This window comes from Pleurodeles waltl, chromosome 5 (assembly GCF_031143425.1).
Source record: "Pleurodeles waltl isolate 20211129_DDA chromosome 5, aPleWal1.hap1.20221129, whole genome shotgun sequence".
NCBI lineage: Eukaryota > Metazoa > Chordata > Amphibia > Caudata > Salamandridae > Pleurodeles > Pleurodeles waltl.
In genome coordinates this window covers 734,698,096-734,720,865 of record NC_090444.1, presented here as the reverse complement: position 1 = coordinate 734,720,865, position 22,770 = coordinate 734,698,096, and the positions used below count along the sequence as shown (strand labels likewise).

General features: G+C 44.3%; 1 protein-coding gene across 4 annotated transcripts in view; it reads right to left on the bottom strand.

Annotated features, from left to right (window-relative positions):
- The window catches only part of BIRC6 (baculoviral IAP repeat containing 6), a 1,722,273-nt gene that overhangs the window by 419,065 nt on the left and 1,280,438 nt on the right, over nt 1–22,770 (bottom strand). For all 4 annotated transcript variants that reach the window (XM_069234691.1, XM_069234693.1, XM_069234692.1 and 1 more), the window contains 2 exons: nt 9,702–10,482; nt 5,203–5,346 (listed from right to left, as the gene is read on the bottom strand). In XM_069234691.1, the coding sequence (XP_069090792.1) occupies nt 5,203–5,346; nt 9,702–10,482 (925 nt within the window). The remainder of the gene's footprint in view (nt 1–5,202; nt 5,347–9,701; nt 10,483–22,770) is intronic.

Sequence of the window (22,770 nt, the reverse complement as noted above, 5' to 3'; positions counted from 1 at the left end):
CTTCCTAGGATTGGCTATGACAGAAGGAACACCACCCCACAAACTTCACCCTGTGTCCTACATTATGGTTTTGATGGAAGGAAGCCTGGCTGCTAGGATTACACCTTGAAATAGAGATCATCCAGTGGTTCTTTGATCGCACATGTGCAAGTGCATGCAGGAATGTCAGGGGTGCAGTGTAAACAATCATGAATCACACTCGATATATGCACCATATCAATTTATGAAGGAGGCATAGATATGGTGAACATACACCCTTACCCTTGTTCGTCCCAACTACTTAGTGTTTTGATATGTTATATTAAAGGCACTTAGTATAGCACTGCGACTCGCCCCCGAATGAGCATCTCAGCGTTTAGTCACATCAGGGTGGAGTGACAAGCCAAAACAGTCAAGTTTAACCGGTTCTGTGCCGCGGACGTAATGGTTACGTCCTGCGGCACAGTGCTCGTGTGCCCAGGATGTGACCATTACGTCCTGGGCACAAAGCCCAGAGGGAGAGCTAGCGCTCCCTCTGTGTTCTTCCCTCCCACCCCTCTAAGGCAGGGGTATCCACCCCCGACAGCCCCTCCAACCCCCTGACCTCCCACCCGTGAAGTCAGCGCCGGATCATGCGCTGACCATCACAGAGGCCTCCTCCCATCGCGTTGGAAGCTCAGGCGGAAGAGAAATGCTCAGCACGTGGAGGAGGCCCGAGAGGCTTCAAAGGGAAGGAAATTAATTTCCTTCCCTTTGAAGTCTCTCTGAGCATTTTAGCAGCCGGATTGCTAAAATGCCCACTAGACACCAGGGATTTATTTTATATAAGAAATTGGCATAAGGGGAGCGACCCCTTGGGCAAGGGTCGCTCCCCAGGGGGGCATTTTTTTTTATGGCCTTTCGGCCTATTATTAGGCCGATAACCTCTAGGCACCAGGGATAGTTCTTTTTTTTTTTTTTTTTTTTTTTTTTTTAAGAGGTGGGGAGGTGACCCCTTAGGCAAGGGTCGTTGCCCTAGGGGGCAAATTATATTTAGGCATTTCTGCCCCCCTTGGGGGCAGATTGGCCTATTTTTATGAGGCCTATCTGCCCCCAAGGGGGACAGAAACCACAAGACACCAGGGAGTTTTTTTTTTCTTTTCGAGAATTTCACGCAAGGGGACCCCTTAGGCAAGGGTCGCTCCCCTGGAGAGGCAAATTGTATTTAGGCCATTTCTGCCCCCTTTGGGGGCAGATCGGCCGATTTTAGGTCAATCTGCCCCCAAGGGGGGCAGAAACCACTAGGCACTGGGGATCTTTTTTTTTGCGCCAATTTCACGCAAGGGGAGTGACCCTGTAGGCAAGGGTCGCTCCCCAGGGGAAGGGGGGTCAAATTTATCTGAGGCCTTTTCTGCCCCCCTGGGGACAGATTGGCCTATTGGTATAAGGCCGATCTGCCTCCAGGTGTGGCAGAAACCTCTAGGCACCAGGGATAAAAATTATTATTTTTTGTTTTGTTTAGAGGTGGGGAGCGACCCTCGGGGGGGGAGAATTGTATTTAGACCATTTCGGCCGATTTTTGTTAGGCCAATCTGCCCCCATGGGGGCAGAAACCACTTAGGCACCAGGGATTGGTGTGTGTGTGTGTATGCATGTGTGTTCTTTAGGGGGCAGGTGGGCCTATTTTTGGAAGGCCCATCTGCACCCAAGGGGGGCAGAAAGCCCACCAGAGGTCAGGGAAGTTTTTTTTTTTTTTAAATAAGAGGGTGGGGGTATGGCCATACCCCCACCCCAATTAAATGGTGCCAAAGTTGTTCTGTCCACCAGTGGGCAGATGGGGCAATTACCCCTGATCCACACCTCGGGGGGGGGGGCTCAGAAAGTCTACCAGATGCCAGGGAATTTTAAAAAAGCAAAAAATATTGGGGTGGTGGCTACCAACCTGTATGAGCCTGGTTACGCCCCCACCTCAACTGAAGGGGGTAACAGTCTGTCATCTCTCTCACGCACTCTAAAACATCTTATCCCACAGCAAGGAAGAACACATTTGATTATTTGGGGTTTTAGTTTTACATTTGGGCCATGAGAGCTTGGCTTACTCTCAAAATCGTCCCACTTGGAATGGTGAGGGCTGCACTTTATGGACTTTGGGACTCTGCCATGTAGAAAAATCCACAAGACCTAGACACATCTGAAAACTAAACATCTGGGTGATTCCAGGGTGGTGTGTTTCACATGCACCCCACACCATTTTGGTACCCACAATCCCCTGCAAACCTCCAACTTTGCTGGAAATCACACATTTTTCCCACATTTTTGTGATGTAACCTTCCGAAATCTGCAGGAATCCACAAAATTCCTACCACCCAGCATTGTCTCATCTATACCGATAAAAATTCTGCTGCACTTGTAAGCCTAAAAATGTTTTTTTTGCAAACTGCTCTTTTGGACCCCCTTTGGTTCCCCCTCAATATCGACATTCTTCCCTTTCACAAGCACTTGGCCCACCTACACAAATGAGTTATCATTTTTACCGGGAGACTGAGGGGAACATTGGGTGGTATGAAATGTGTCCCAGTGCGGTGATCCCACACAGAAATGTGGGAAAAATTATGATTTTTTAGCTAAATTTGAGGTTTGCTGAGGATTCTGGGTAAGAAAACATTGGGGGATCAACGTAAGTCACACCTCACTGGACTCCCTCGGGTGTCTAGTTTTCAGAAATGTCTGGGTTTGGTAGGTTTCCTTAGAAGGCTGCTGAGCCCAGGACAAAAAACGCAGGTGCCCCCCGCAAAAAAAGGTAGTTTTGTATTTGATAATTTTGATGTGTCCAGATAGTGTTTTGGGGCATTTGCTTTTGCGGGCAGTAGGCCAACCCACAAAAGTGAGGTACTATTTTCATCAGGAGACTCGGGGGAACGCTGGGTGGAAGGAAATTTGTGGCTCCTCTCTGATTCCAGAACTTTCTGTCACCGAAATGAGAGGAAAAAGTGTTTTTTTTGGCCAAATTTTGAGGTTTGCAAAGGATTCTGGGTAACAGAACCTGGTCAGAGCCCCACAAGTCACCACATCTTTGATTCCCCTAGGTGTCTAGTTTTCAAAAATGCACTGGTTTGCTAGGTTTCCCCAGGTGCCGGCTGAGCTAGAGGCCACAATCCACAGGTAGGCACTTTGTAAAAAAAACACCTCTGTTTTCTGTGAAAAAATGGGATGTGTCCACGTTGTGTTTGGGCCATTTCCTTTTGTGGGCGCTAGGCCTACCCACACAAGTGAGGTACCATTTTTATCGGGAGACTTGGGGGAACGCTGGGTGGAAGGAAATTTGGGGTTCCTCTCAGATTCCAGAACCTTCTGTCATCGAAATGAGAGGAAAAAGTTTTTTTGGCCAAATTTTGAGGTTTGCAAAGGATTCAGCGTAACAGAACCTGGTCAGAGCCCCACAAGTCACCCCATTTTGGATTCCCCTAGGTGTCTAGTCTTCAGAACTGTGCATGTTTGCTAGGTTTCCCTAGGTGCCGGCTGAGCTAGAGGCCAAAATTAACAGCTAGGCACTTCGCAAAAAACAGCTCTGTTTTCTCTGTGAAAATGTGATGTGTCCACGTGTGTTTTGGGGCATTTCCTGTTGCGGGTGCTAGGCCTATCTACGTAAGTGAGGTACCATTTTTATCGGGAGACGTGGGGGAACACAGAATAGCAAAACAAGTGTTATTGGCCCTTGTCTTTCTCTACATTTTTTCCTTCCAAATGTAAGACAGTGTGTAAAAAAGACATCTATTTGAGAAATGCCCTGTAATTGACATGCTAGTATGGGCACCCCGGAATTCAGAGATGTGCAAATAACCACTGCTTCTCAACACCTTATCTTGTGGCCATTTTGGAAATACAAAGGTTTTCTTGATACCTATTTTTCACTTTTTATATTTCAGTCAATGAATTGCTGTATACCCGGTATAGAATAAAAACCCACTGCAAGGTGCAGATCATTTATTGGCTCTGGGTACCTAGGGTTCTTGATGAACCTACAAGCCCTATATATCCCCGCAACCACAAGAGTCCAGCTGACGTAATGGTATATTGCTTTAAAAAATCTGACATCGCAGGAAAAAGTTACAGAGTAAAACGTGGAGAAACATGGTTTTTTTTTTCACCTCAATTTCAATATTTGTTTATTTCAGCTGTTATTTTCTGTAGAAAACACTTGTAGGATCTACACAAATGACCCCTTGCTGAATTCAGATTTTTGTCTACTTTTCAGAAATGTTTAGCTCTCTGGGATCCAGCATTGGTTTCTCACCCATTTCGGTCACTAACTGGAAGGAGGCTGAAAGCACAAAAAATAGTAAAAATGGGGTATGTCCGAGTAAAATGTCAAAATTGTATTGAAAAATTGGGTTTTCTAATTCAAGTCTGCCTTTTTCTGAAAGCTGGGAAGATGGTGATCTTGCCACCACAAACACTTTGTTGATGCCATTTTCAGGGAAAAAACCATGAGCCGCCTTCTGCAGCCCTTTTTCCCCATTTAAAAAAAAAAATAATAATAAATCACTGTATTTCGGCAAATTTCTTGGTCTCCTCCAGAGGAACCCATAAAGTCTGTGTACCTCTAGAATCCCTAGAATGTTGGAAAAAATCGACGCAAATTTGGCGTGGGTAGCTTAGGTGAACAAAAAGTTATGAGGGCCCAAGTGCAAACTGCCCCAAATAGCTAAAAAAAGGCTTGGCACAGGAGGGGAAAAGTCCTGGCAGCGAAGGGGTTAAGATGTTTTTTAAAGTTTAAGAAGTCAGCGCCAGAGAGGATGTATAAGGGAAGTCTGTTCCAATGGCAAGGGACGAAAAGGAATGACCTCCGCATCTGGACGTGCGGATGTGGCGAGGACCACAATAGCAGTTTGCCTTTAGATCTCAGGTTTCTAGTAGGACAGTAGAAGATTAATTTATTTTGTAGTGCTGGGCCCTCACCTGCCAGGGAGGTATAGGTCCAGCAGAGAAATGTGAACAAAATTATTTTCCTGATTGGAATCCAATGGAGATATCTAAGCAACTGAGAGCCTGGCAGAAGTATGTTAACCAGGTGAGCAGCAGTGATCTGGACAAACTACATTATATATCTTCGCTACGCTTATTTGATATTTGCAGTCAGTAAGATTTCAGCATATTTCTGTCTATTAACTGAGGATGATAGGCTTGTCCCAAGACAAAAATTGCCATCGCTAGTCGCAATAAAAATAAAATAAAAATACTTACTGGACACGGTGACTGAAGGAATATAGTTACTTTTTCATCTTCAAGCATTAACTGCAGGAAAAGCCTTCTTATGAACCCAGAAATGTTTCCAGACGTTGGTAGGCTACTCCTTTGCTGTGCAGATTGGAAAAGCTCACAAAGTACCTTGAAAACAAAAAAACAGATCCTTTAAGAACAACAATCCTGCATATGTAACAACACTATCAGACTCACTTACCCCAAACAGTTCCTCATGCTTGCTTCACAGACTGAATCCCTATATTTTCTTTATGAAAAATCATGGAAGATGGGGACATTTTTCTATCTCGTACTAACTGTATACTTTCAAAGAGGTAACAAGTGGTCCCACAGGATCAGAAATACATTTATACAGTAACAGTTTATGGGCTACATCAAATTGTATATTTGGGCACAAACTTTGATTTGCATAGGGGCCTACAAGATTAGGCACACAAAATGTTACTACCCAAAAAATCAGTAGTCTAGTAGTAGTTACACTGAGCCAAGATGCAAATCTGTATTCTAAAATGCCCATATAATCAAATGCACTTTTATTTGAAATCATATGCATGAAGATGCCTTATTAAGAAGAGTATTCAGGGGAAGGTGGCTAAACTATCTGTAAGGAACAAACGAGCTAAACAAACAGAACGGTTAATACAACAACACAGTAAAAGTGGCAAACACCATACAAGGTTCTTAATCTTAAGGGGATTGGAGTGTGCAAGTTTAGCTTTGTTCATCATATAACTCATTCAAGCTGTTTAAATATAAGTTGGGCATCAAGTCCATGCCTAGCTATGCTAGGAGTTACTACGAGAAGGGGAGGTATTCTCAGGATGCATTCATTGAAGACACTGCCTAACTCTGAAGGCACAGATTATGAAACCATATGGATAACTAATACAAGTTTTTTGGCTATAAAGCATTTTTGGGGACAGATAGCATGACTATTTTTCTTAGCGATTAGTTAGAAGGAAGTCGAATGAATGTGGACATAGGAGAAACCTTCTCCAAATTAATGTTTACTTTCTAAAGTCATACATGTTGCGATAAGGTAGCAAGCCATACACACGATAACAAATCAGAGCAGAGTGGTAGGCACAGTTAAAATAATACAATTGCTAAAAGAAGCATAGGCAAAGCTAACAGGTCTTGCCTTGCTGACCTATTGTATTTGCCTATTTGCCAGTTTCTTTTTGCCAGTGCTGTGCAGCATCATAGAAAAATCTAAATGACATTCCTGATGTGTTTAGCATTGGCAAAAAAAAATCAATTGCATTACTACGCATGCGTTACCATACACACGTGTGCCAGCGGAATCATGAAGGAGCCATTTGCTTAGCTTTTTTATTTACCGATCAGAGTTAGTGGACATCACTTGGATTGGTAAGTAAAAATGCATTATCGAGCTGCCTGGTTGCAAATGGCAGTTGCTGGGCCCTTAAAAACAAAAAATGAAAACCATTTATTAAAAGGTCAACAAGGGGTTCAGGGGCCAACAGAGGAGCACAACGGGAGGAAGCAACAGGAAGTGAATGGGGGGGGAGGATGGTAAAAGCAGCACGGAGGAACACAGAAACACAGAGGATAAGGGAGAAGTACATGAGGGAGAGAACAACACAAAGTATAGGGAATGGGGTGGTGGGAAACACAAAGGAGAGAGCTGGAAAACACATGCACTCTTATGGAGTGCTTAACCAAAATTTAAAAAGTTTCCTAAAAGTGACCATTGAATCCTGCAAGTCAACCAATGAAAAGGATGGTAGAGAGCCTACGCGCAAGTGGAGGGATAAATAGAAAGGAGGGTAAGCCACCGAATAAGCAGCACGCAAATGAAAAGGATAACTCCAAACACTGGTAAGCAATGGCTGGTCAAAGCCCACAGTATGTTTTTGGTAAGCCCACAAAAGGTATTCTGCAAACACACAGCTTGTGCAGTGCCTGGTAGGCAGGACCTAAACCGTTCCTGAAGGAAATATAGTAAGCAATAAGTTGACAAATTTAAAAATCTACACAAACACATTAAATGTTAACAGAATAAGCATCCCAATTTTAAAGAAACGCAAGACTTTATGTGATTTTTTTTTTTTTAGACATGCCTGGATCCTAGGTAGGGTAGGTAAATATTGCGTGAATTTGAGGCAGACTTCTGCTTCCTACAGTCATAGCACAGTTTACATCCTGTGATGTTTGGAGAAGGCGAGACATTTCCACTGGCACACTCCTGATTTAATTAGAATTCAAGCATTCATAAAGCAGACAGTTGACAGAAGAGCTCTGAATCCACCTCAAAGGACATGGAAAGAAAACAACTGGTCAGTGTATGGGTAGGTCCTATGTGCGGCTCGGCACACTCACTTCCATGGCAGTGCAAGGTTGTGGCGGAGTCTGAAGGTGCCACTAGTCTACTGCCTGTGCAAATTTCAAAAGTGAGGAATCTGTGTTTAGAAGTATCCACCAGAAAAGTACATCTTAAGGAAATACCTGCCTGATTTCTATTGCCAACAATCTGTATTTTAATGTATGTATTAGGGCTGGGAAACTATCTGTCACATAAATGCACAGTTCTTAAAATGTCAACCGCGATACCACAGTCAGTTCTATGTTAATAGCAAAAAGCAATTTATTTGGAGAGACTTAGGAGTGCACTATAATAATGGAAAAAACAAAATTAAAAGTCACAGAAAGCAAAGCAGTGCTAGCTAAAATACCAGTGTCACACAGCATTGAACAAAATGGCAGCAATGCAGTGATTGGTCAGGATCATTTCTGAAAGATGTGCAGACTAGGAAAAGAGTCTACAATGCCAGCATTACCATGGACAGGCTGGGTAAGAGTAAGTAATAATCATTAAGATGTCAGGAGCACTGAGCAGCACTCGGTGTGAGCCACATGTCGGATCTGCCATCGAAAGATTAGTAGCTTGTTCAGTTTCAATTACATGTCAGATCAGTGGCTAAACTAGTAGTACTGGTGGCCAGTCACTTCGGTTTCAGGATCACTCTCAAACGCCCCCCATGATGGATGAGAATCAGTCTACTGTTAGTTGTACAACTTAGAGACCAACATAATTCAAGCAAAGTCTTTCACTTTCCATGTTTCTTCATACATCTAGCCGAATTTACAAAACATATAAAGGCAAATCAAGGGCCTTGTCTTACTAGTTTGCGCATTCACCCTGAGAGTTCTCATGGTGCTAGCAACAAATAACAAACTTTTACTGCTGCCCAATTTAATGGTACTCATTTTATGTACCCCAGGAAGATTGAATGCTGAAAGGATGAGTTGGGGTATCACTCTGCAACCATGGGATAAAAACACAGATCCCGGCAATGGAAGCAGTAGTACAGTGAGCCACCAGCCTTGGCTTAGTTATAGGTTTATCAAATTAATATGTTTCAACATAAAATATATGTTTCACTCCTGTTTTAAGAACAGAAGTTCTGGAGGAGGCCTTGAGAATCCAGCAATCGTATTAGGTCATACAATCTTTGGATATATTTGGCAATTTATTGATTTTTGTTAAACCATTGCTAATTGGCTTTGGGGGAGTCAACAGTTAATGGAGCTGAAAGCGGCATTAGTGATGTGCTGCCTTCCAATATCTTGAAGCAAATATGAGGAAGCACATCTTCCATTATACATGTAGACACTGCCAAGAACATTATTCTGTTTGGTGGATGGAATTTACTGCTCCTTCCAACAGTCACACTGGAAGGATTCTGCTTCCCATTGATGCTCCTATTCCTTACCTATTGCTTCTAACGTTGCTGCCATTGATGCTGGTGCACTAGGGAAGGAGCAGTTGTGTAGAGTGTATTTGGAGGAGTGGCATAACATCAGGGACACAGTAATCACTCCGGTAGAACAATTCCCCAAGTTGTACTATCATTACCAACAAGTGTGAGGATAATGGGGGTTCTCTCATCTTCAGATTGTACTTTAAACATAGCTACTTACAGAGGTGGAGGCCTTGGAAAAAATGTGTTAACAACGCAGTGTTTTCAGAGGAAATGTATGCTCTCAGGCACGTATATCAAGGAAGTGAGGAAAGGCACTCCGCCTCACTTTGGCACTTGCAGACAATGTCTCATGTTAATGCCTATCTTGAGAGTTCCCTTTCCATTTAAAAAATGGTTATCAATTCACCTTCTCTAGGTCTATGGCTTAAACCTCTCTAGATACCAATGGTGGAAAGTACTGCATCAGTGAAAGGGAGGTCTGGAATGTGAGGCAACCATAATTAAATGTGAGAAAACAGCAACACAGTGACAACAGAAATGTGATGAAAGTACATCAACTATAAATCAGTTACCCTGTACCATTAACAATAGATCCAATGTATCCAAACTGGTTCAATTAACTTAAAATTTCACTTTGCTTCCCAGACTGCTGACACCCCTCAGTAGCCATTATTTTTTCAGCTAAAATATAACATCCACATTGATATATGCATATAAAATTAGAAAAGACACTATTTAAACATTGTATCATACCTGAGCCATGAGTCTCTGGTTCCCAGGATGACAAGATATGCACTGCAGGAAGAATGCGACAGATGCATTTTCAACTGCAGTTCTTTGCTGAGTAGTCAGTCCTGTTCCCACAGAGGAAGAAAGCAATGTCGACCTTCCAGTGGCCTGTTGTGCTCCAGCTGCATATGCCCCAGAGCTAGCACCCGAATGGCATAAAAGAAACAGAAGTGCTGTCCAAAGAGGCGTAACTTCAGAGCTGCCTAACCAATCCTTCATGGTATGGCTGCTTCCAACTTCTGTTAAAAATCTAAGGACAGGTGCAACAAGGTCTGCTGTGATGTGTATTTTATTAAAGTGCTGTGGGACATGAGGTCTCTTGAGTTTGTCTTGGTTGTTGTCGGTAGAGAGTGCAGTGCAGTCCAAACTAGAAATGTGGTTAAAACAGTAACTAACCAAACTCCTCACAAGCAAGGAGGGTATATTAGAGTCTAGCAGCTGCTTGATTGCTTCTGGAGATTGAGATGAAGCAGCCAAAGTGGCCAAGTGAGACTCATTTAGTGCAAGAGGAGCTTGTGCATTTTTGGAGTCATCTGTCAGGGATGCATTGAGATCCTGCTTTTTATTGTCATCTGTCATGGACAGTCCATGCTGACTCTGCATGGGGGGAGGTGTAATGCCCATCCAGCCCATTAATAAAGAAAAATAGTTAGGATGAATGTGGCACATTGAACACAGCAGACTGTCAACAGCTTTCTTCAAAACCAAGTTGCAGGGGAGTGACATAGACCATTTGTACAGAGACCTAGAAATAAAAACATATTTTTAAACTTATTTCAGTATTAACCAACAACTTAAAAATACCAAACACACAAAGTTGACACAGATATTAAATACATGTTTGTTTTGAAAGAGTGGCCTCATAATCTGCTGAAAAATAATTAGGGTGCATAAAAACAGTTTAAACTAACAGATCAATATCATTCATTGTGAAAACTATTTGTTAATACTTGATCTCTTTTTGGCTCCATTTTCTTTTCAGCACAATTTACAACTTTCCACACAACTCAGCCAGAGATCTATATCTACAACTACAGATGTACTTTTATTTTATATATATATATATATATATATATATATATATATATATATATATATATATATATATATATATATATATATATATATATATATATATTTATTTCATAACAAGCCCGCCTGTCTGGCAAAAGGCATAATGTTTGCGCAGCAGTAAACTACTAGCTCCACTTCCTTGAGTGAGTGTTGTATTTGGATTGAATTGTGTGTGTGTGTGTGTATACATATATATAAATATAAAACACAGAGTGGCAGTAACTATTCTGTGGGTGACCAGAGATATGGATTTTTGTTCCTTTATAACTTTGCACCCGGTTGTCAAATGTGTGTGAACTTTGCAGACTTGCTGCCCCCTTTCATTTTGGAGGAACTGAAAGTTTTATGCCATTTGATCAAGGGGGTGTAAAGAAAAAAGGACCAAAATAGGCTTCAAATCTAAAGCATTTTTTATAGACTTTTGTGTTTCACATAGTGTAAAAACCATCAGCTGGATTTGTATGAAATTTGACAGTACTAAATATTAGGGGGCACAGTTAAGTAGAGTAAGTTAATGTTAAGTTAAAAGGTTTTGCAACTTCGGAATACCTTGTATCACAATCCTACTAAAAGTAGCAAGGAAGCCTACAAAATAAACTAGACTGCATATGTAAAGTTTCAGATTTACTACATGAACAATTGAAGGAGCAGTTTATGGTCACATGCCAATGGAAACCTATAAACACATACATAACAAATAGAATACATCTTTATCTATATAAGTTTTCTTTGCACGCTCTTTGGCTCACAAAATAAAACTTTGCCCAACAAGCCAAACTAAATTCATCTTCTTTATATACTCATGGTAAAAAAAAAGGAATAAGTCACGATACCTGCCCATAAGGAAAAAAATAACCTTTTTTTTTTTTTTTTTTTTTATAACAAAAATGATTCACTTTGGGCTTCATACGTAGGAAGTCAAAAAATGAACTAGACTGCATATGTAAAGTTTCAGAATTATTACATGAACAACTTTTATAGTCAGATGATTATGTAAACCAATAAACAAATACATAAATAAAATAGATAAAAATAAAGAAATCACATAAAATCTGATTGTCACTCTGTAGTTATAGCTAGCAATCCTAAAGATAGGCAGTCTTCAGATATTAGCTCCCAAATACCTTTCCACCCATTTGACTAATCAACACAAAGCTTACCAGACCTATAGCACTGTTTACATTTTGAGATGATGTACATTTTTTAGATTAATCGTTAAGGGGGTGCAAAGATAAAAGAGGGCCCCAAAACGTGTTTTTTCCACCAATACATTTTCCATGGACTATTCTATCTAACAGTGTGAAAATGGCTGAATGGATTTACATGAAACTTGGCAGGATAATACATTATAGTGCAGAGATTATGCTTTTTGGGTACTGCGGTTAAGTAATGTAAGCATTTTTTAAATTATAAGGCATTTAAACTTAGTGACATCTGTCACTGCTGTACTTTTGGGGAATTTCAGTACATTTCCTGAAACTAAAGCAGTTCACAGGCATAAACATTTTAAAATATAGAAAAAAATACCAATAAATTCCCCTACCTATTACCACTTTAATAACGCGGTAATAGGTAGAGACCTACTACTTACCTATATTTAAGGCCCTATCGCTGCCAAAGTGTAGAAAACATTATAGGTGCCTTTTTAGGTAGTGAGCTACTACTTACCTATATCTAAGGCCGTCATTAAACACAGCCAAAATTTAGTAAAAACAATGTGGCTGCCTTTTTATTCTAAAAAAAACCCCAGCTATTACCCTATTATATACTGGATTGTCATCGCCATGTGCCACGATATACTGCAAAGTTATCACGCTATACAAGGCCCAAAATATAATTATGACCTAACTGTATAACTGGATTGTGGTACCTTGCGTCACGAATGGTCACATGGGCACTGTAATTGTTAAGTCAAATTTACAAAGGAATGCAAGGCCACCCTGCGTGGCCCAGCGTTAACTGGTAAATCTGAAGACATGCAAGGCAGCGCAAATCGTTGTTTTGAGTTACACTGCATACCATGACCTACATTGCTGCTAATTTTCACATACATCCATATGCAGCGCCACTGTAGCCACTCCACTGTATACTAATTCACTCTGCTCCACGCCTTTCCATTACACTCTATAAACGTTTATCACACTTCATGGCACTCGACATTCTACTCCAATCTATCCCCATACATTCCACTGTCCAACTCTATACTCCACTCCATGCGAGTACACTCCACTATACAACACGGTATTCCATTACACAAAACATTTCTATACAACACAGCACTCCACTCTACCATCAGACCCCCCTTCAATTTACTCCATACGTTACACCACTCCACTCTGCTCCACCGCAGAAGACTATCTCAGTCTACACTACTATATGACAATACACTGTATGCAGCTCCACTGTTTTATACACTACTCTACTCAATGCAATTTCACTCTTCTACACTCTGCCACTCTCGGACCCTTTAACTCCTGTCTACACCCATTCACCCCACTGTACCAGACTTTACTATACTGTATGCCACTGTACAACACTTTGCTCTAGTCCACTGTATGCAACTCTTTGTATGCCAATGCACCCCACCTTACTCCACTCTACCTTGAGACAGTACTTCACTGTACTCCACTGTACGCCACTCCACTCTATGCCACTCAATTAAATTGTACTCTATAACAATGTATGCCAATCATCTGTACCAAACAGTACAAAACGATACTGTACACCACTCTACAAAAATCAACTACACTGTATGCCACTCTAATGTACTCTACATCAATATCTAATACTGTACACCCCACTACACTTGACTGTACTCCAATATATGACACTTAAAATCGATTCTATGCTGGGCCCCTCCATGCCACTATAGTCAACGACATGCTACACCACTCTAAGACATTTTACTCCACTCTACTGTACTTAATTCCATTCTACTACACTTTTATCCCACTTTATGCCATTGTACTAAACTCTGCTCTATGCCGCTCCACTGTCTGCCACTACTCCTCTGTATGCAACTCCACTCTACAAAACTGTAGTACACTCTTTGCCACTTCACTTCACTCTATGCCCATCCACTCTTTGCCACTGTACTAAATGGTATGACACTCAATGACATGCTACTCAACTTCTCTCTCTCCACAATTCATCACTCCTCGACACACTCCTCCACTATATTCCATGACTCTCCACTTGACAATACTCCACTCTCACACTCTATTTCACCCAGCTGCACTTTAAATCACTCTACGACAGTGTAGGACACCCTAATCTACTGTTCAACACACCATTCCACTGTACAACTCACTGCTCCAGTCTACAATAATTGACTCCTCTACATGAGACATCACTCCACTACCCTATCCAACACCTCAGTACACTGTACAATACACTAGAACACCAGATTCCAATCTACAACACTCCTGTCTATGACAATGGACTTTATAACACTCTCCTCTCCTCCACACTAATGTAAGACACTTGCATAACTCTCCACTTGCGACATTGGTCTCTACACTTTGACACAAACACATTTTTATAAAAAAAAAAAAAAACTTAAAATTCAATGAAACAACAAAGGTTACAGCTTAGTTATTGTTAGGAAAACTTATTTTCCCTACAGAAGCCAAGTGTAATCTGCACAAACTTTAAACATTCTAAAGTTATAGTTAATTACAATTTATTCACCACCTTCAAATTATTATAAGTAGCGGACATCGTTACACACTTGTCTCAGCTTGCTAACCAGACAACACTTACTATAACTCACTACTCTACCATGTACTCTTTTCTCACAAATAATGATACTCCACTGTACAAGGCTAGACTGTATGAGACTCTCTGCCACACTACACTTATCAACAGTGGACTATATGACACTCAAGCCACTGAACGCCACTCTACGCCACTACACTCTACGCCATCCTACTGGATGACACTCCACCACACTCCATTTCATGATACTCCGGTAGACAACGCTCCAGTAGATGACACTCCACTGTACAACACTCAGCTCTACTGTTCGACCCGCCACTATACTCTACAACACGTCGCTCCACTCTACGATACTCCAAGAAGCGACATACCACCCCACTCGACTGAATAGCACTTTACTCCACTGTACGCCATGTCACTCCACTCTCTGACATTGGACTCTACGACACTCTCCTTTACTTTACTACACTTCACTTTATGACACTCCAATCCACACTGCAATTTGAAATACATTTTTCTTAAAAAATATATATATATATAATTATAGTTAGAAATGTTATGAATTATTTCTATAGAAACCAAACTTAAAATACACAAACATTAAAAAATGTAAAGTTATGATTATAAGTTCAATTTATAATTTACGCACCACCTTCAAATTACTATAAGTCACACACCTCAGAGCATGCCTTGTCACCTCACTTGCCACACTGCATTAATTCTCACTCATGCCTTTTCCATGCACCTTATAACATGAGAAATTATAGAATTCATAAGAACACTTATAACTTCTCAAATTACACTGTTTGTCACAACACAGTGCATGGTAGAGTTGCGAGTTATAGTTAACCTTGTCTGGTTAGCCAGCTGAAAAGTGTATGTGTAACGAGGTCCACTACTGAGAAAAATTTGAAGGTGGTAGATAAATTGAAAATGTAAGTTATACCTATCACTTCAGAATTTTTAAAAGTTTGTGTTTAAACTTGGGGATGGATATATATATATATATATATATATATATATATATATATATGGAAAATGTCACTTACCCAGTGTACATCTGTTCGTGGCATTAGTCGCTGCAGATTCACATGCTGTGCACATCTCGCCATCTGGTGTTGGGCTCGGAGTGTTAAAAGTTGTTTTTCTTCGAAGAAGTCTTTTTTCGTGTCACGAGACCGAGGGACTCCTCCCATTTCGACTCCATTGCGCATGGGCGTCGACTCCCTCTTAGATTGTTTTCCCCGCAGAGGGTGAGGTAGGAGTTGTGTATGCTAGTAATAGTGCCCATGCAATGGAGTGAATACGTATGTACATAATGAAGTTTAAAGTAATACATTTACAATTGTTCAAGATCAACTTCTAAACGGCTACAGGCTCCCGGGGAGGCGGGTGGGCGCATGTGAATCTGCAGCGACTAATGCCACGAACAGATGTACACTGGGTAAGTGACATTTTCCGTTCGATGGCATGTGTAGCTGCAGATACACATGCTGTGCATAGACTAGTAAGCAGTTATCTCCCCAAAAGCGGTGGTTCAGCCTGTAGGAGTTGAAGTTGTTTGAAATAATGTTCGTAGTACAGCTTGACCTACTGTGGCTTGTTGTGCCGTTAACACATCTACACAGTAGTGTTTGGTAAATGTATGAGGCGTAGACCATGTTGCTGCCTTACATATTTCGTTCATTGGAATATTTCCTAGAAAGGCCATGGTAGCACCTTTTTTTCTGGTTGAGTGTGCCTTTCGTGTAATAGGCAGCTCTCTCTTTGCTTTAAGATAGCAGGTTTGAATACACTTAACTATCCATCTAGCAATGCCTTGTTTAGAAATTGGATTCCCTGTATGAGGTTTTTGGAAAGCAATAAATAGTTGTTTTGTTTTTCGAATTAGTTTTGTTCTGTCAATGTAGTACATTAGTGCTCTTTTGATGTCTAATGTATGCAGTGCTCTTTCAGCTACAGAATCTGGCTGTCGGAAGAACACCAGTAATTCTACCGTTTGATTCAAGTTGAACGGTGAGATCACTTTTGGTAAAAATTTTGGATTTGTCCGTAGAACTACTTTATGCTTGTGTATTTGAATAAATGGTTCTTGTATGGTAAATGCTTGAATTTCACTCACTCTTCTTAGAGATGTGATGGCAATCAAAAATGCAACTTTCCATGTTAAGTATTGCATTTCACAAGAGTGCATGGGCTCAAAAGGTGGACCCATGAGTCGTGTTAAGACAATGTTGAGGTTCCATGAAGGAACTGGTGGTGTTCGTGGTGGTATAATTCTCTTTAGGCCTTCAATAAATGCTTTTATGACTGGTATCCTAAATAATGAAGTTGAGTGCGTAATTTGCAGGTAGGCTGAAATTGCGGTAAGATGTATCTTTATTGAAGAGAAAGCTAGCTTTGACTTTTGCAATTGTAGTAAGTATCCTACTATATCTTTGGCAGATGCGTGTAAGGGTTGAATTTGATTATTATGGCAGTAATAAACAAATCTTTTCCACTTATTTGCATAGCAGTGTCTAGTGGTAGGTTTCCTAGCTTGTCTTATGATCTCCATACATTCTTGTGTGAGGTCTAAGTGTCCGAATTCTAGGATTTCAGGAGCCAAATTGCTAGATTCAGCGATGCTGGATTTGGATGTCTGATCTGTTGTTTGTGTTGTGTTAACAGATCTGGTCTGTTTGGTAGTTTGACATGAGGTACTACTGAGAGGTCTAGTAGTGTTGTGTACCAAGGTTGTCTTGCCCATGTCGGTGCTATTAGTATGAGTTTGAGTTTGTTTTGACTCAATTTGTTTACTAGATATGGAAGGAGTGGGAGAGGGGAGGGGGAAAAGCGTAAGCAAATATCCCTGACCAGCTCATCCATAACGCATTGCCCTGAGACTGATCTTGTGGGTACCTGGATGCGAAGTTTTGGCATTTTGAGTTTTCCTTTGTTGCAAATAGATCTATTTGTGGTGTTCCCCACATTTGGAAGTAAGTGTTTAGTATTTGGGGGTGAATCTCCCATTCGTGGATCTGTTGGTGATCCCGAGAGAGATTGTCTGCTAACTGGTTCTGAATTCCTGGAATAAATTGTGCTATTAGGCGAATGTGGTTGTGAATCGCCCAATGCCATATTTTCTGTGTTAGGAGACAACTGTGTCGCGTGTGTGCCTCCCTGTATGTTTAGGTAATACATTGTTGTCATGTTGTCTGTTTTGACAAGAATGTGTTTGTGGCTTATTATGGGTTGAAATGCTTTGAGCGCTAGAAATACCGCTAACAGTTCTAAGTGATTTATGTGAAACAGTTTTTGCTGTATGTCCCATTGTCCTTGGATGCTGTGTTGATTGAGGTGTGCTCCCCACCCTATCATGGAAGCATCTGTTGTTATTACGTATTGTGGCACTGGGTCTTGGAAAGGCCGCCCTTGGTTTAAATTTATACTGTTCCACCATTGAAGCGAGATGTATGTTTGGCGGTCTATCAGCACCAGATCTAGAAGCTGACCCTGTGCTTGTGACTATTGTGATGCTAGGCACTGCTGTAAGGGCCGCATGTGCAACCTTGCGTTTGGGACAATGGCTATGCATGAAGACATCATGCCTAGTAGTTTCATCACCAGTTTGACTTGTATCTTTTGATTTGGATACATGGTCTGTATCACATTGTGAAATGTGTGAACTCTTTGTGGACTTGGAGTGGCAATCCCTTTTGCTGTGTTGATTGTTGCTCCTAAGTATTGCTGTGTTTGACACGGCAGAAGGTGTGACTTTGTGTAGTTGATTGAGAAACCTAGTTTGTGGAGGATTTCTATGGCATATTTTGTGTGTTGTGAACACCGTCTTAGCGTGTTGGTTTTGATTAACCAATCGTCTAGGTACGGGAACACATGTATTTGCTGCCTTCTGATATGTGCAGCTACTACTGCTAGGCATTTTGTAAAAACTCTTGGTGCAGTTGTTATTCCGAATGGCAACACTTTGAATTGGTAATGTATCCCTTGGAATACAAACCTTAGGTACTTTCTGTGTGAAGGATGTATTGGTATATGGAAATATGCATCCTTTAGGTCTAGTGTTGTCATGTAGTCTTGTTGTTTGAGCAGTGGGATTACGTCTTGTAATGTAACCATGTTTTAGGTCTAGAGCTCGCCCCCCACGTCCGCAGCACCAACCTGCTGTCTCCTGCCTCTGACCCCCGCCCACGCTGCTGCTAGCGTGTTCGAGGCTTCACTTGACCCGTGTGCAGTTTTTTCCGCCGCCCTGTAAGTGGTTTTCTTTTTTCAGCGCCTTGCCTCTTGCGCTTCTGCCCCCGCCGTGCCCCTTCTGATTGTGCCACTTTTCGCCGTCCTGTAGTGCGTTTTTTCCGTTTTCAAGCGCCTCGCCTCCTGCGCTTCTGCCCACGTTGTGCCCCTCTGATTGCTGTGTCCCCGATAGTATTCTGTGCCATTAGTGTATTTCTGTGACTGTTTTCTTATTGTGTCTGTTTTTGGAAATTGTGCCCGACTTTTTTGTGCCTTGTTTTGGTGCTTTCGCCCCTTGTGCGCTCCCCCTCGCTCTCCGCTCCCTGCCTCCCTGCGGCCCGCCCCCCTGGCGCCCCCATTCGCCGCTCCCTCCCACCTCCCAGCTGCTCCTCCCTCCCTTCTTAATGGCTGGCGCTGCCCGTCGCGAGTGAGCGACCTCTGACCTGTTTTAGGTCTAGAGCTCGCCCCCCACGTCCGCAGCACCAACCTGCTGTCTCCTGCCTCTGACCCCCGCCCACACTGCTGCTAGCGTGTTCGAGGCTTCACTTGACCCGTGTGCCGTTTTTTCCGCCGCCCTGTAAGTGGTTTTCTCTTTTCAGCACCTTGCCTCTTGCGCTTCTGCCCCCGCCGTGCCCCTTCTGATTGTGCCACTTTTCGCCGCCCTGTAGTGCGTTTTTTCTGTTTTCAAGCGCCTCGCCTCCTGCGCTTCTGCCCCCGTTGTGCCCCTCTGATTGCTGTGTCCCCGATAGTATTCTGTGCCATTAGTGTATTTCTGTGACTGCTTTCTTATTGTGTCTGTTTTTGGAAATTGTGCCCGACTTTTTTGTGCCTTGTTTTGGTGCTTTCGCCCCTTGTGCGCTCCCCCTCGCTCTCCGCTCCCAGCCGCTGCCTCCCTGCGGCCCCGCCCCCCTCACGCCCCCATTCGCCGCTCCCTCCCGCCTCCCAGCTGCTCCTCCCTCCCCCCTCCCTTCCTAATGGCTGGCACAGCGCGTCCGCGCAGAGGGCGCGCCGGAGGCGCGCCAGAGGCAAGCCCGTCTGCGCCCGTCCTCGCCTGGACCGCGCCCAGCGCCACCCCCCCTGGTACTCACGCCCCCCGCAACTCCGGCTTCCGATACTCTGTCATCGATCTCCTCGCCCTCAACCCCGGCCCCTCCACAGAGTGCTTCCTGGCCACCCCGAAGCACACCAAAGGACCTTTTTCCTGCCGCACCTGCAACTTCTCCTGCAACAGAACATCGAAGCCAGCAACAACCAACGCAAACCAACTGCACTGCATCCTCATCAACACACGCTCCGCACGAAAACACGCCATCGAACTCTGGGACTTGCTCGACACCACCGCCCCAGACGTGGCCTTCCTGACCGAAACCTGGTGGAACGACTCTTCGGCCCCTGACATCGCCATCGCCATACCGGACGGATACAAGATCACCAGAAGAGATCGAACCAACGGAGTCGGCGGAGGAATAGCCATCGCCCACAAATCTACCCTCAAGATCCACACCCACACGGACGACACTCTCAAGACAGCCGAACACCTCCACTTCCAGATTCACACGGACCCCAACACGACCCTCAGAGGTACCCTCATATACCGCCCTCCAGGACCAAGAGCCCCCTTCAGCGACACCGTCTCCGACCTCGCAAGCACCCACGCCCTCGCCTCTCCAGACTACATCCTCCTCGGAGATCTGAACTTCCACCTGGAAAATAACAACAACGCCAACACCGCATCACTGACCACCAACCTCCTCAACCTCGGACTCCGCCAACTGGTCAACACTCCCACCCACATCGCCGGACACACACTTGACCCCCTCTTCACCTCAAGCAACCACATCTCTTTCAGCCACACCTCCGAACTCCACTGGACCGACCATCACTGCGTCCACTTTACCTTCAAGAAAAACACCGAACACCACCGCATCCCCCTACCGCCTCACCGCCGCTGGGGAAAAGTCACCGAAGACCACCTAACCAGCACCCTCGCCAAAAACCCACCACCCGACTCCACCGACCCGAGCGCCGCCGCCATCAACCTCCGTCAATGGATCCTCGACTGCGCCAACACCTTAGCTCCACTCAAGAAACCCAACGCCAACCAAGGAAAGAAAAAAACAGCCTGGTTCACAGACGAACTGACCACCTCCAAACGCACCTGCCAGAAACTCAAGAAGAAATGGATCCTCGAGCGCACACCAGACAACCTTGCTACCCTCAAGGACGCCAACCGTGATCACCACCAAAGGATCCGACTCGCCAAGCGCGCCCATTTCACAGAACGCCTCAACAACGCCCACGACTGCAAAGAACTCTTCGGCATCGTGAAGGAACTCTCCAACCCTAACGCCAACATCAACGACGTCCCTCCCTCCCAAAAACTCTGCGACGACCTCTCCACCTTCTTCCACCAGAAAATCTCAGCCATCCACGACAGCTTCAACACCACACCTCCGCCAGACCCCACCCCGACGACTCCTCCCCCCCCCCTACCGCCTCACCGCCTGGACCCAAGTAGACGCCGCCGAAACCCTAACAACCATGAATTCCATCCACTCAGGCTCTCCCACGGACCCGTGCCCACATCACGTATTCAACAAAGCCGACGCCACCATCGCCCCCAAACTCCGCAAGATCATCAACCTCTCCTTCAACACCGCCACCTTCCCGGACAGCTGGAAGCACGCAGAAATCCAACCCCTCCTCAAGAAACCCAAGGCTGACACAAACGATCTCAAAAACTTCCGTCCGATCTCTCTCCTCCCTTTTCCAGCGAAAGTCATCGAGAAGATCGCCAACACACAGCTCGCCCACTTCCTAGAAGACAACTCCATCCTAGACCCCTCAATCTGGATTCAGACGAAACCACAGCACTGAGACCGCACTCCTCGCCGCCATAGATGACATCAGACAACAAATGGACAACGGCGAAACCTCAGCCCTCATCCTCCTCGACCTATCAGCCGCTTTCGACACAGTCTGCCACCGCACCCTACTGGCCCGTCTCCACGAAGCCGGCATCCAAGACAAAGCCCTCAACTGGATCTCATCCTTCCTCTCCGACAGAATCCAGAGAGTCCGACTCTCCCCCTTCCGCTCCAAAGCCACCAACCTCATGTGCGGCGTTCCCCAAGGCTCCTCTCTGAGCCCAACGTTGTTCAACGTCTACATGGCCCCCCTCGCACAACTGGCCCGTCAACACAACCTCAGCATCATCTCCTACGCCGACGACACCCAGCTCATCCTCTCCCTGACCAAAGATCCGCTCACCGCCAAAACCAACCTCCACAAGGGACTGAAAACCATCGCCGAGTGGATGAACAATAGCCGCCTGAAGCTCAACTCCGACAAGACGGAAGTCCTCATCCTCGGACGCACCCCCTCGGCCTGAAACGACTCCTGGTGGCCCACTGCCCTCGGACCCCCACCCACCCCAGCCAACCACGCAAGAAATCTCGGCTTCATCCTCGACTCCGATCTCACCATGTCCAAACAAGTCAACGCCGTCTCCTCTTCTTGTTTCAACACCCTCCGCATGCTCCGCAGAATCTTTAAGTGGATTCCAACAGGAACCAGAAAGACGGTGACTCAAGCCCTCGTCAGTAGCAGACTTGACTACGGCAACGCACTCTACACAGGCATCCCAACGAAAGACATCAAACGACTCCAGCGCATCCAGAATGCATCCGCCCGCCTGATCCTCGACATGCCCCGCCGATGTCACATCTCCCCCCACCTGAAGGACCTCCACTGGCTCCCCGTGGAAAAAAGGATCACCTTCAAACTCCTCATCCACGCCCACAAGGCTCTACACAACACCGGACCCACCTACCTCAACACCAGACTCAACTTTTACATCCCCACACGTCAACTCCGCTCTGCCAACCTCGCCCTCGCCATCGTCCCCCGAATCCAGCGCAAGACCTCCGGCGGCAGATCCTTCTCCTTCCTCGCCGCCAAGACCTGGAACTCTCTCCCCACCTCTCTTCGCCAGACCCAGGACCTCCTCACC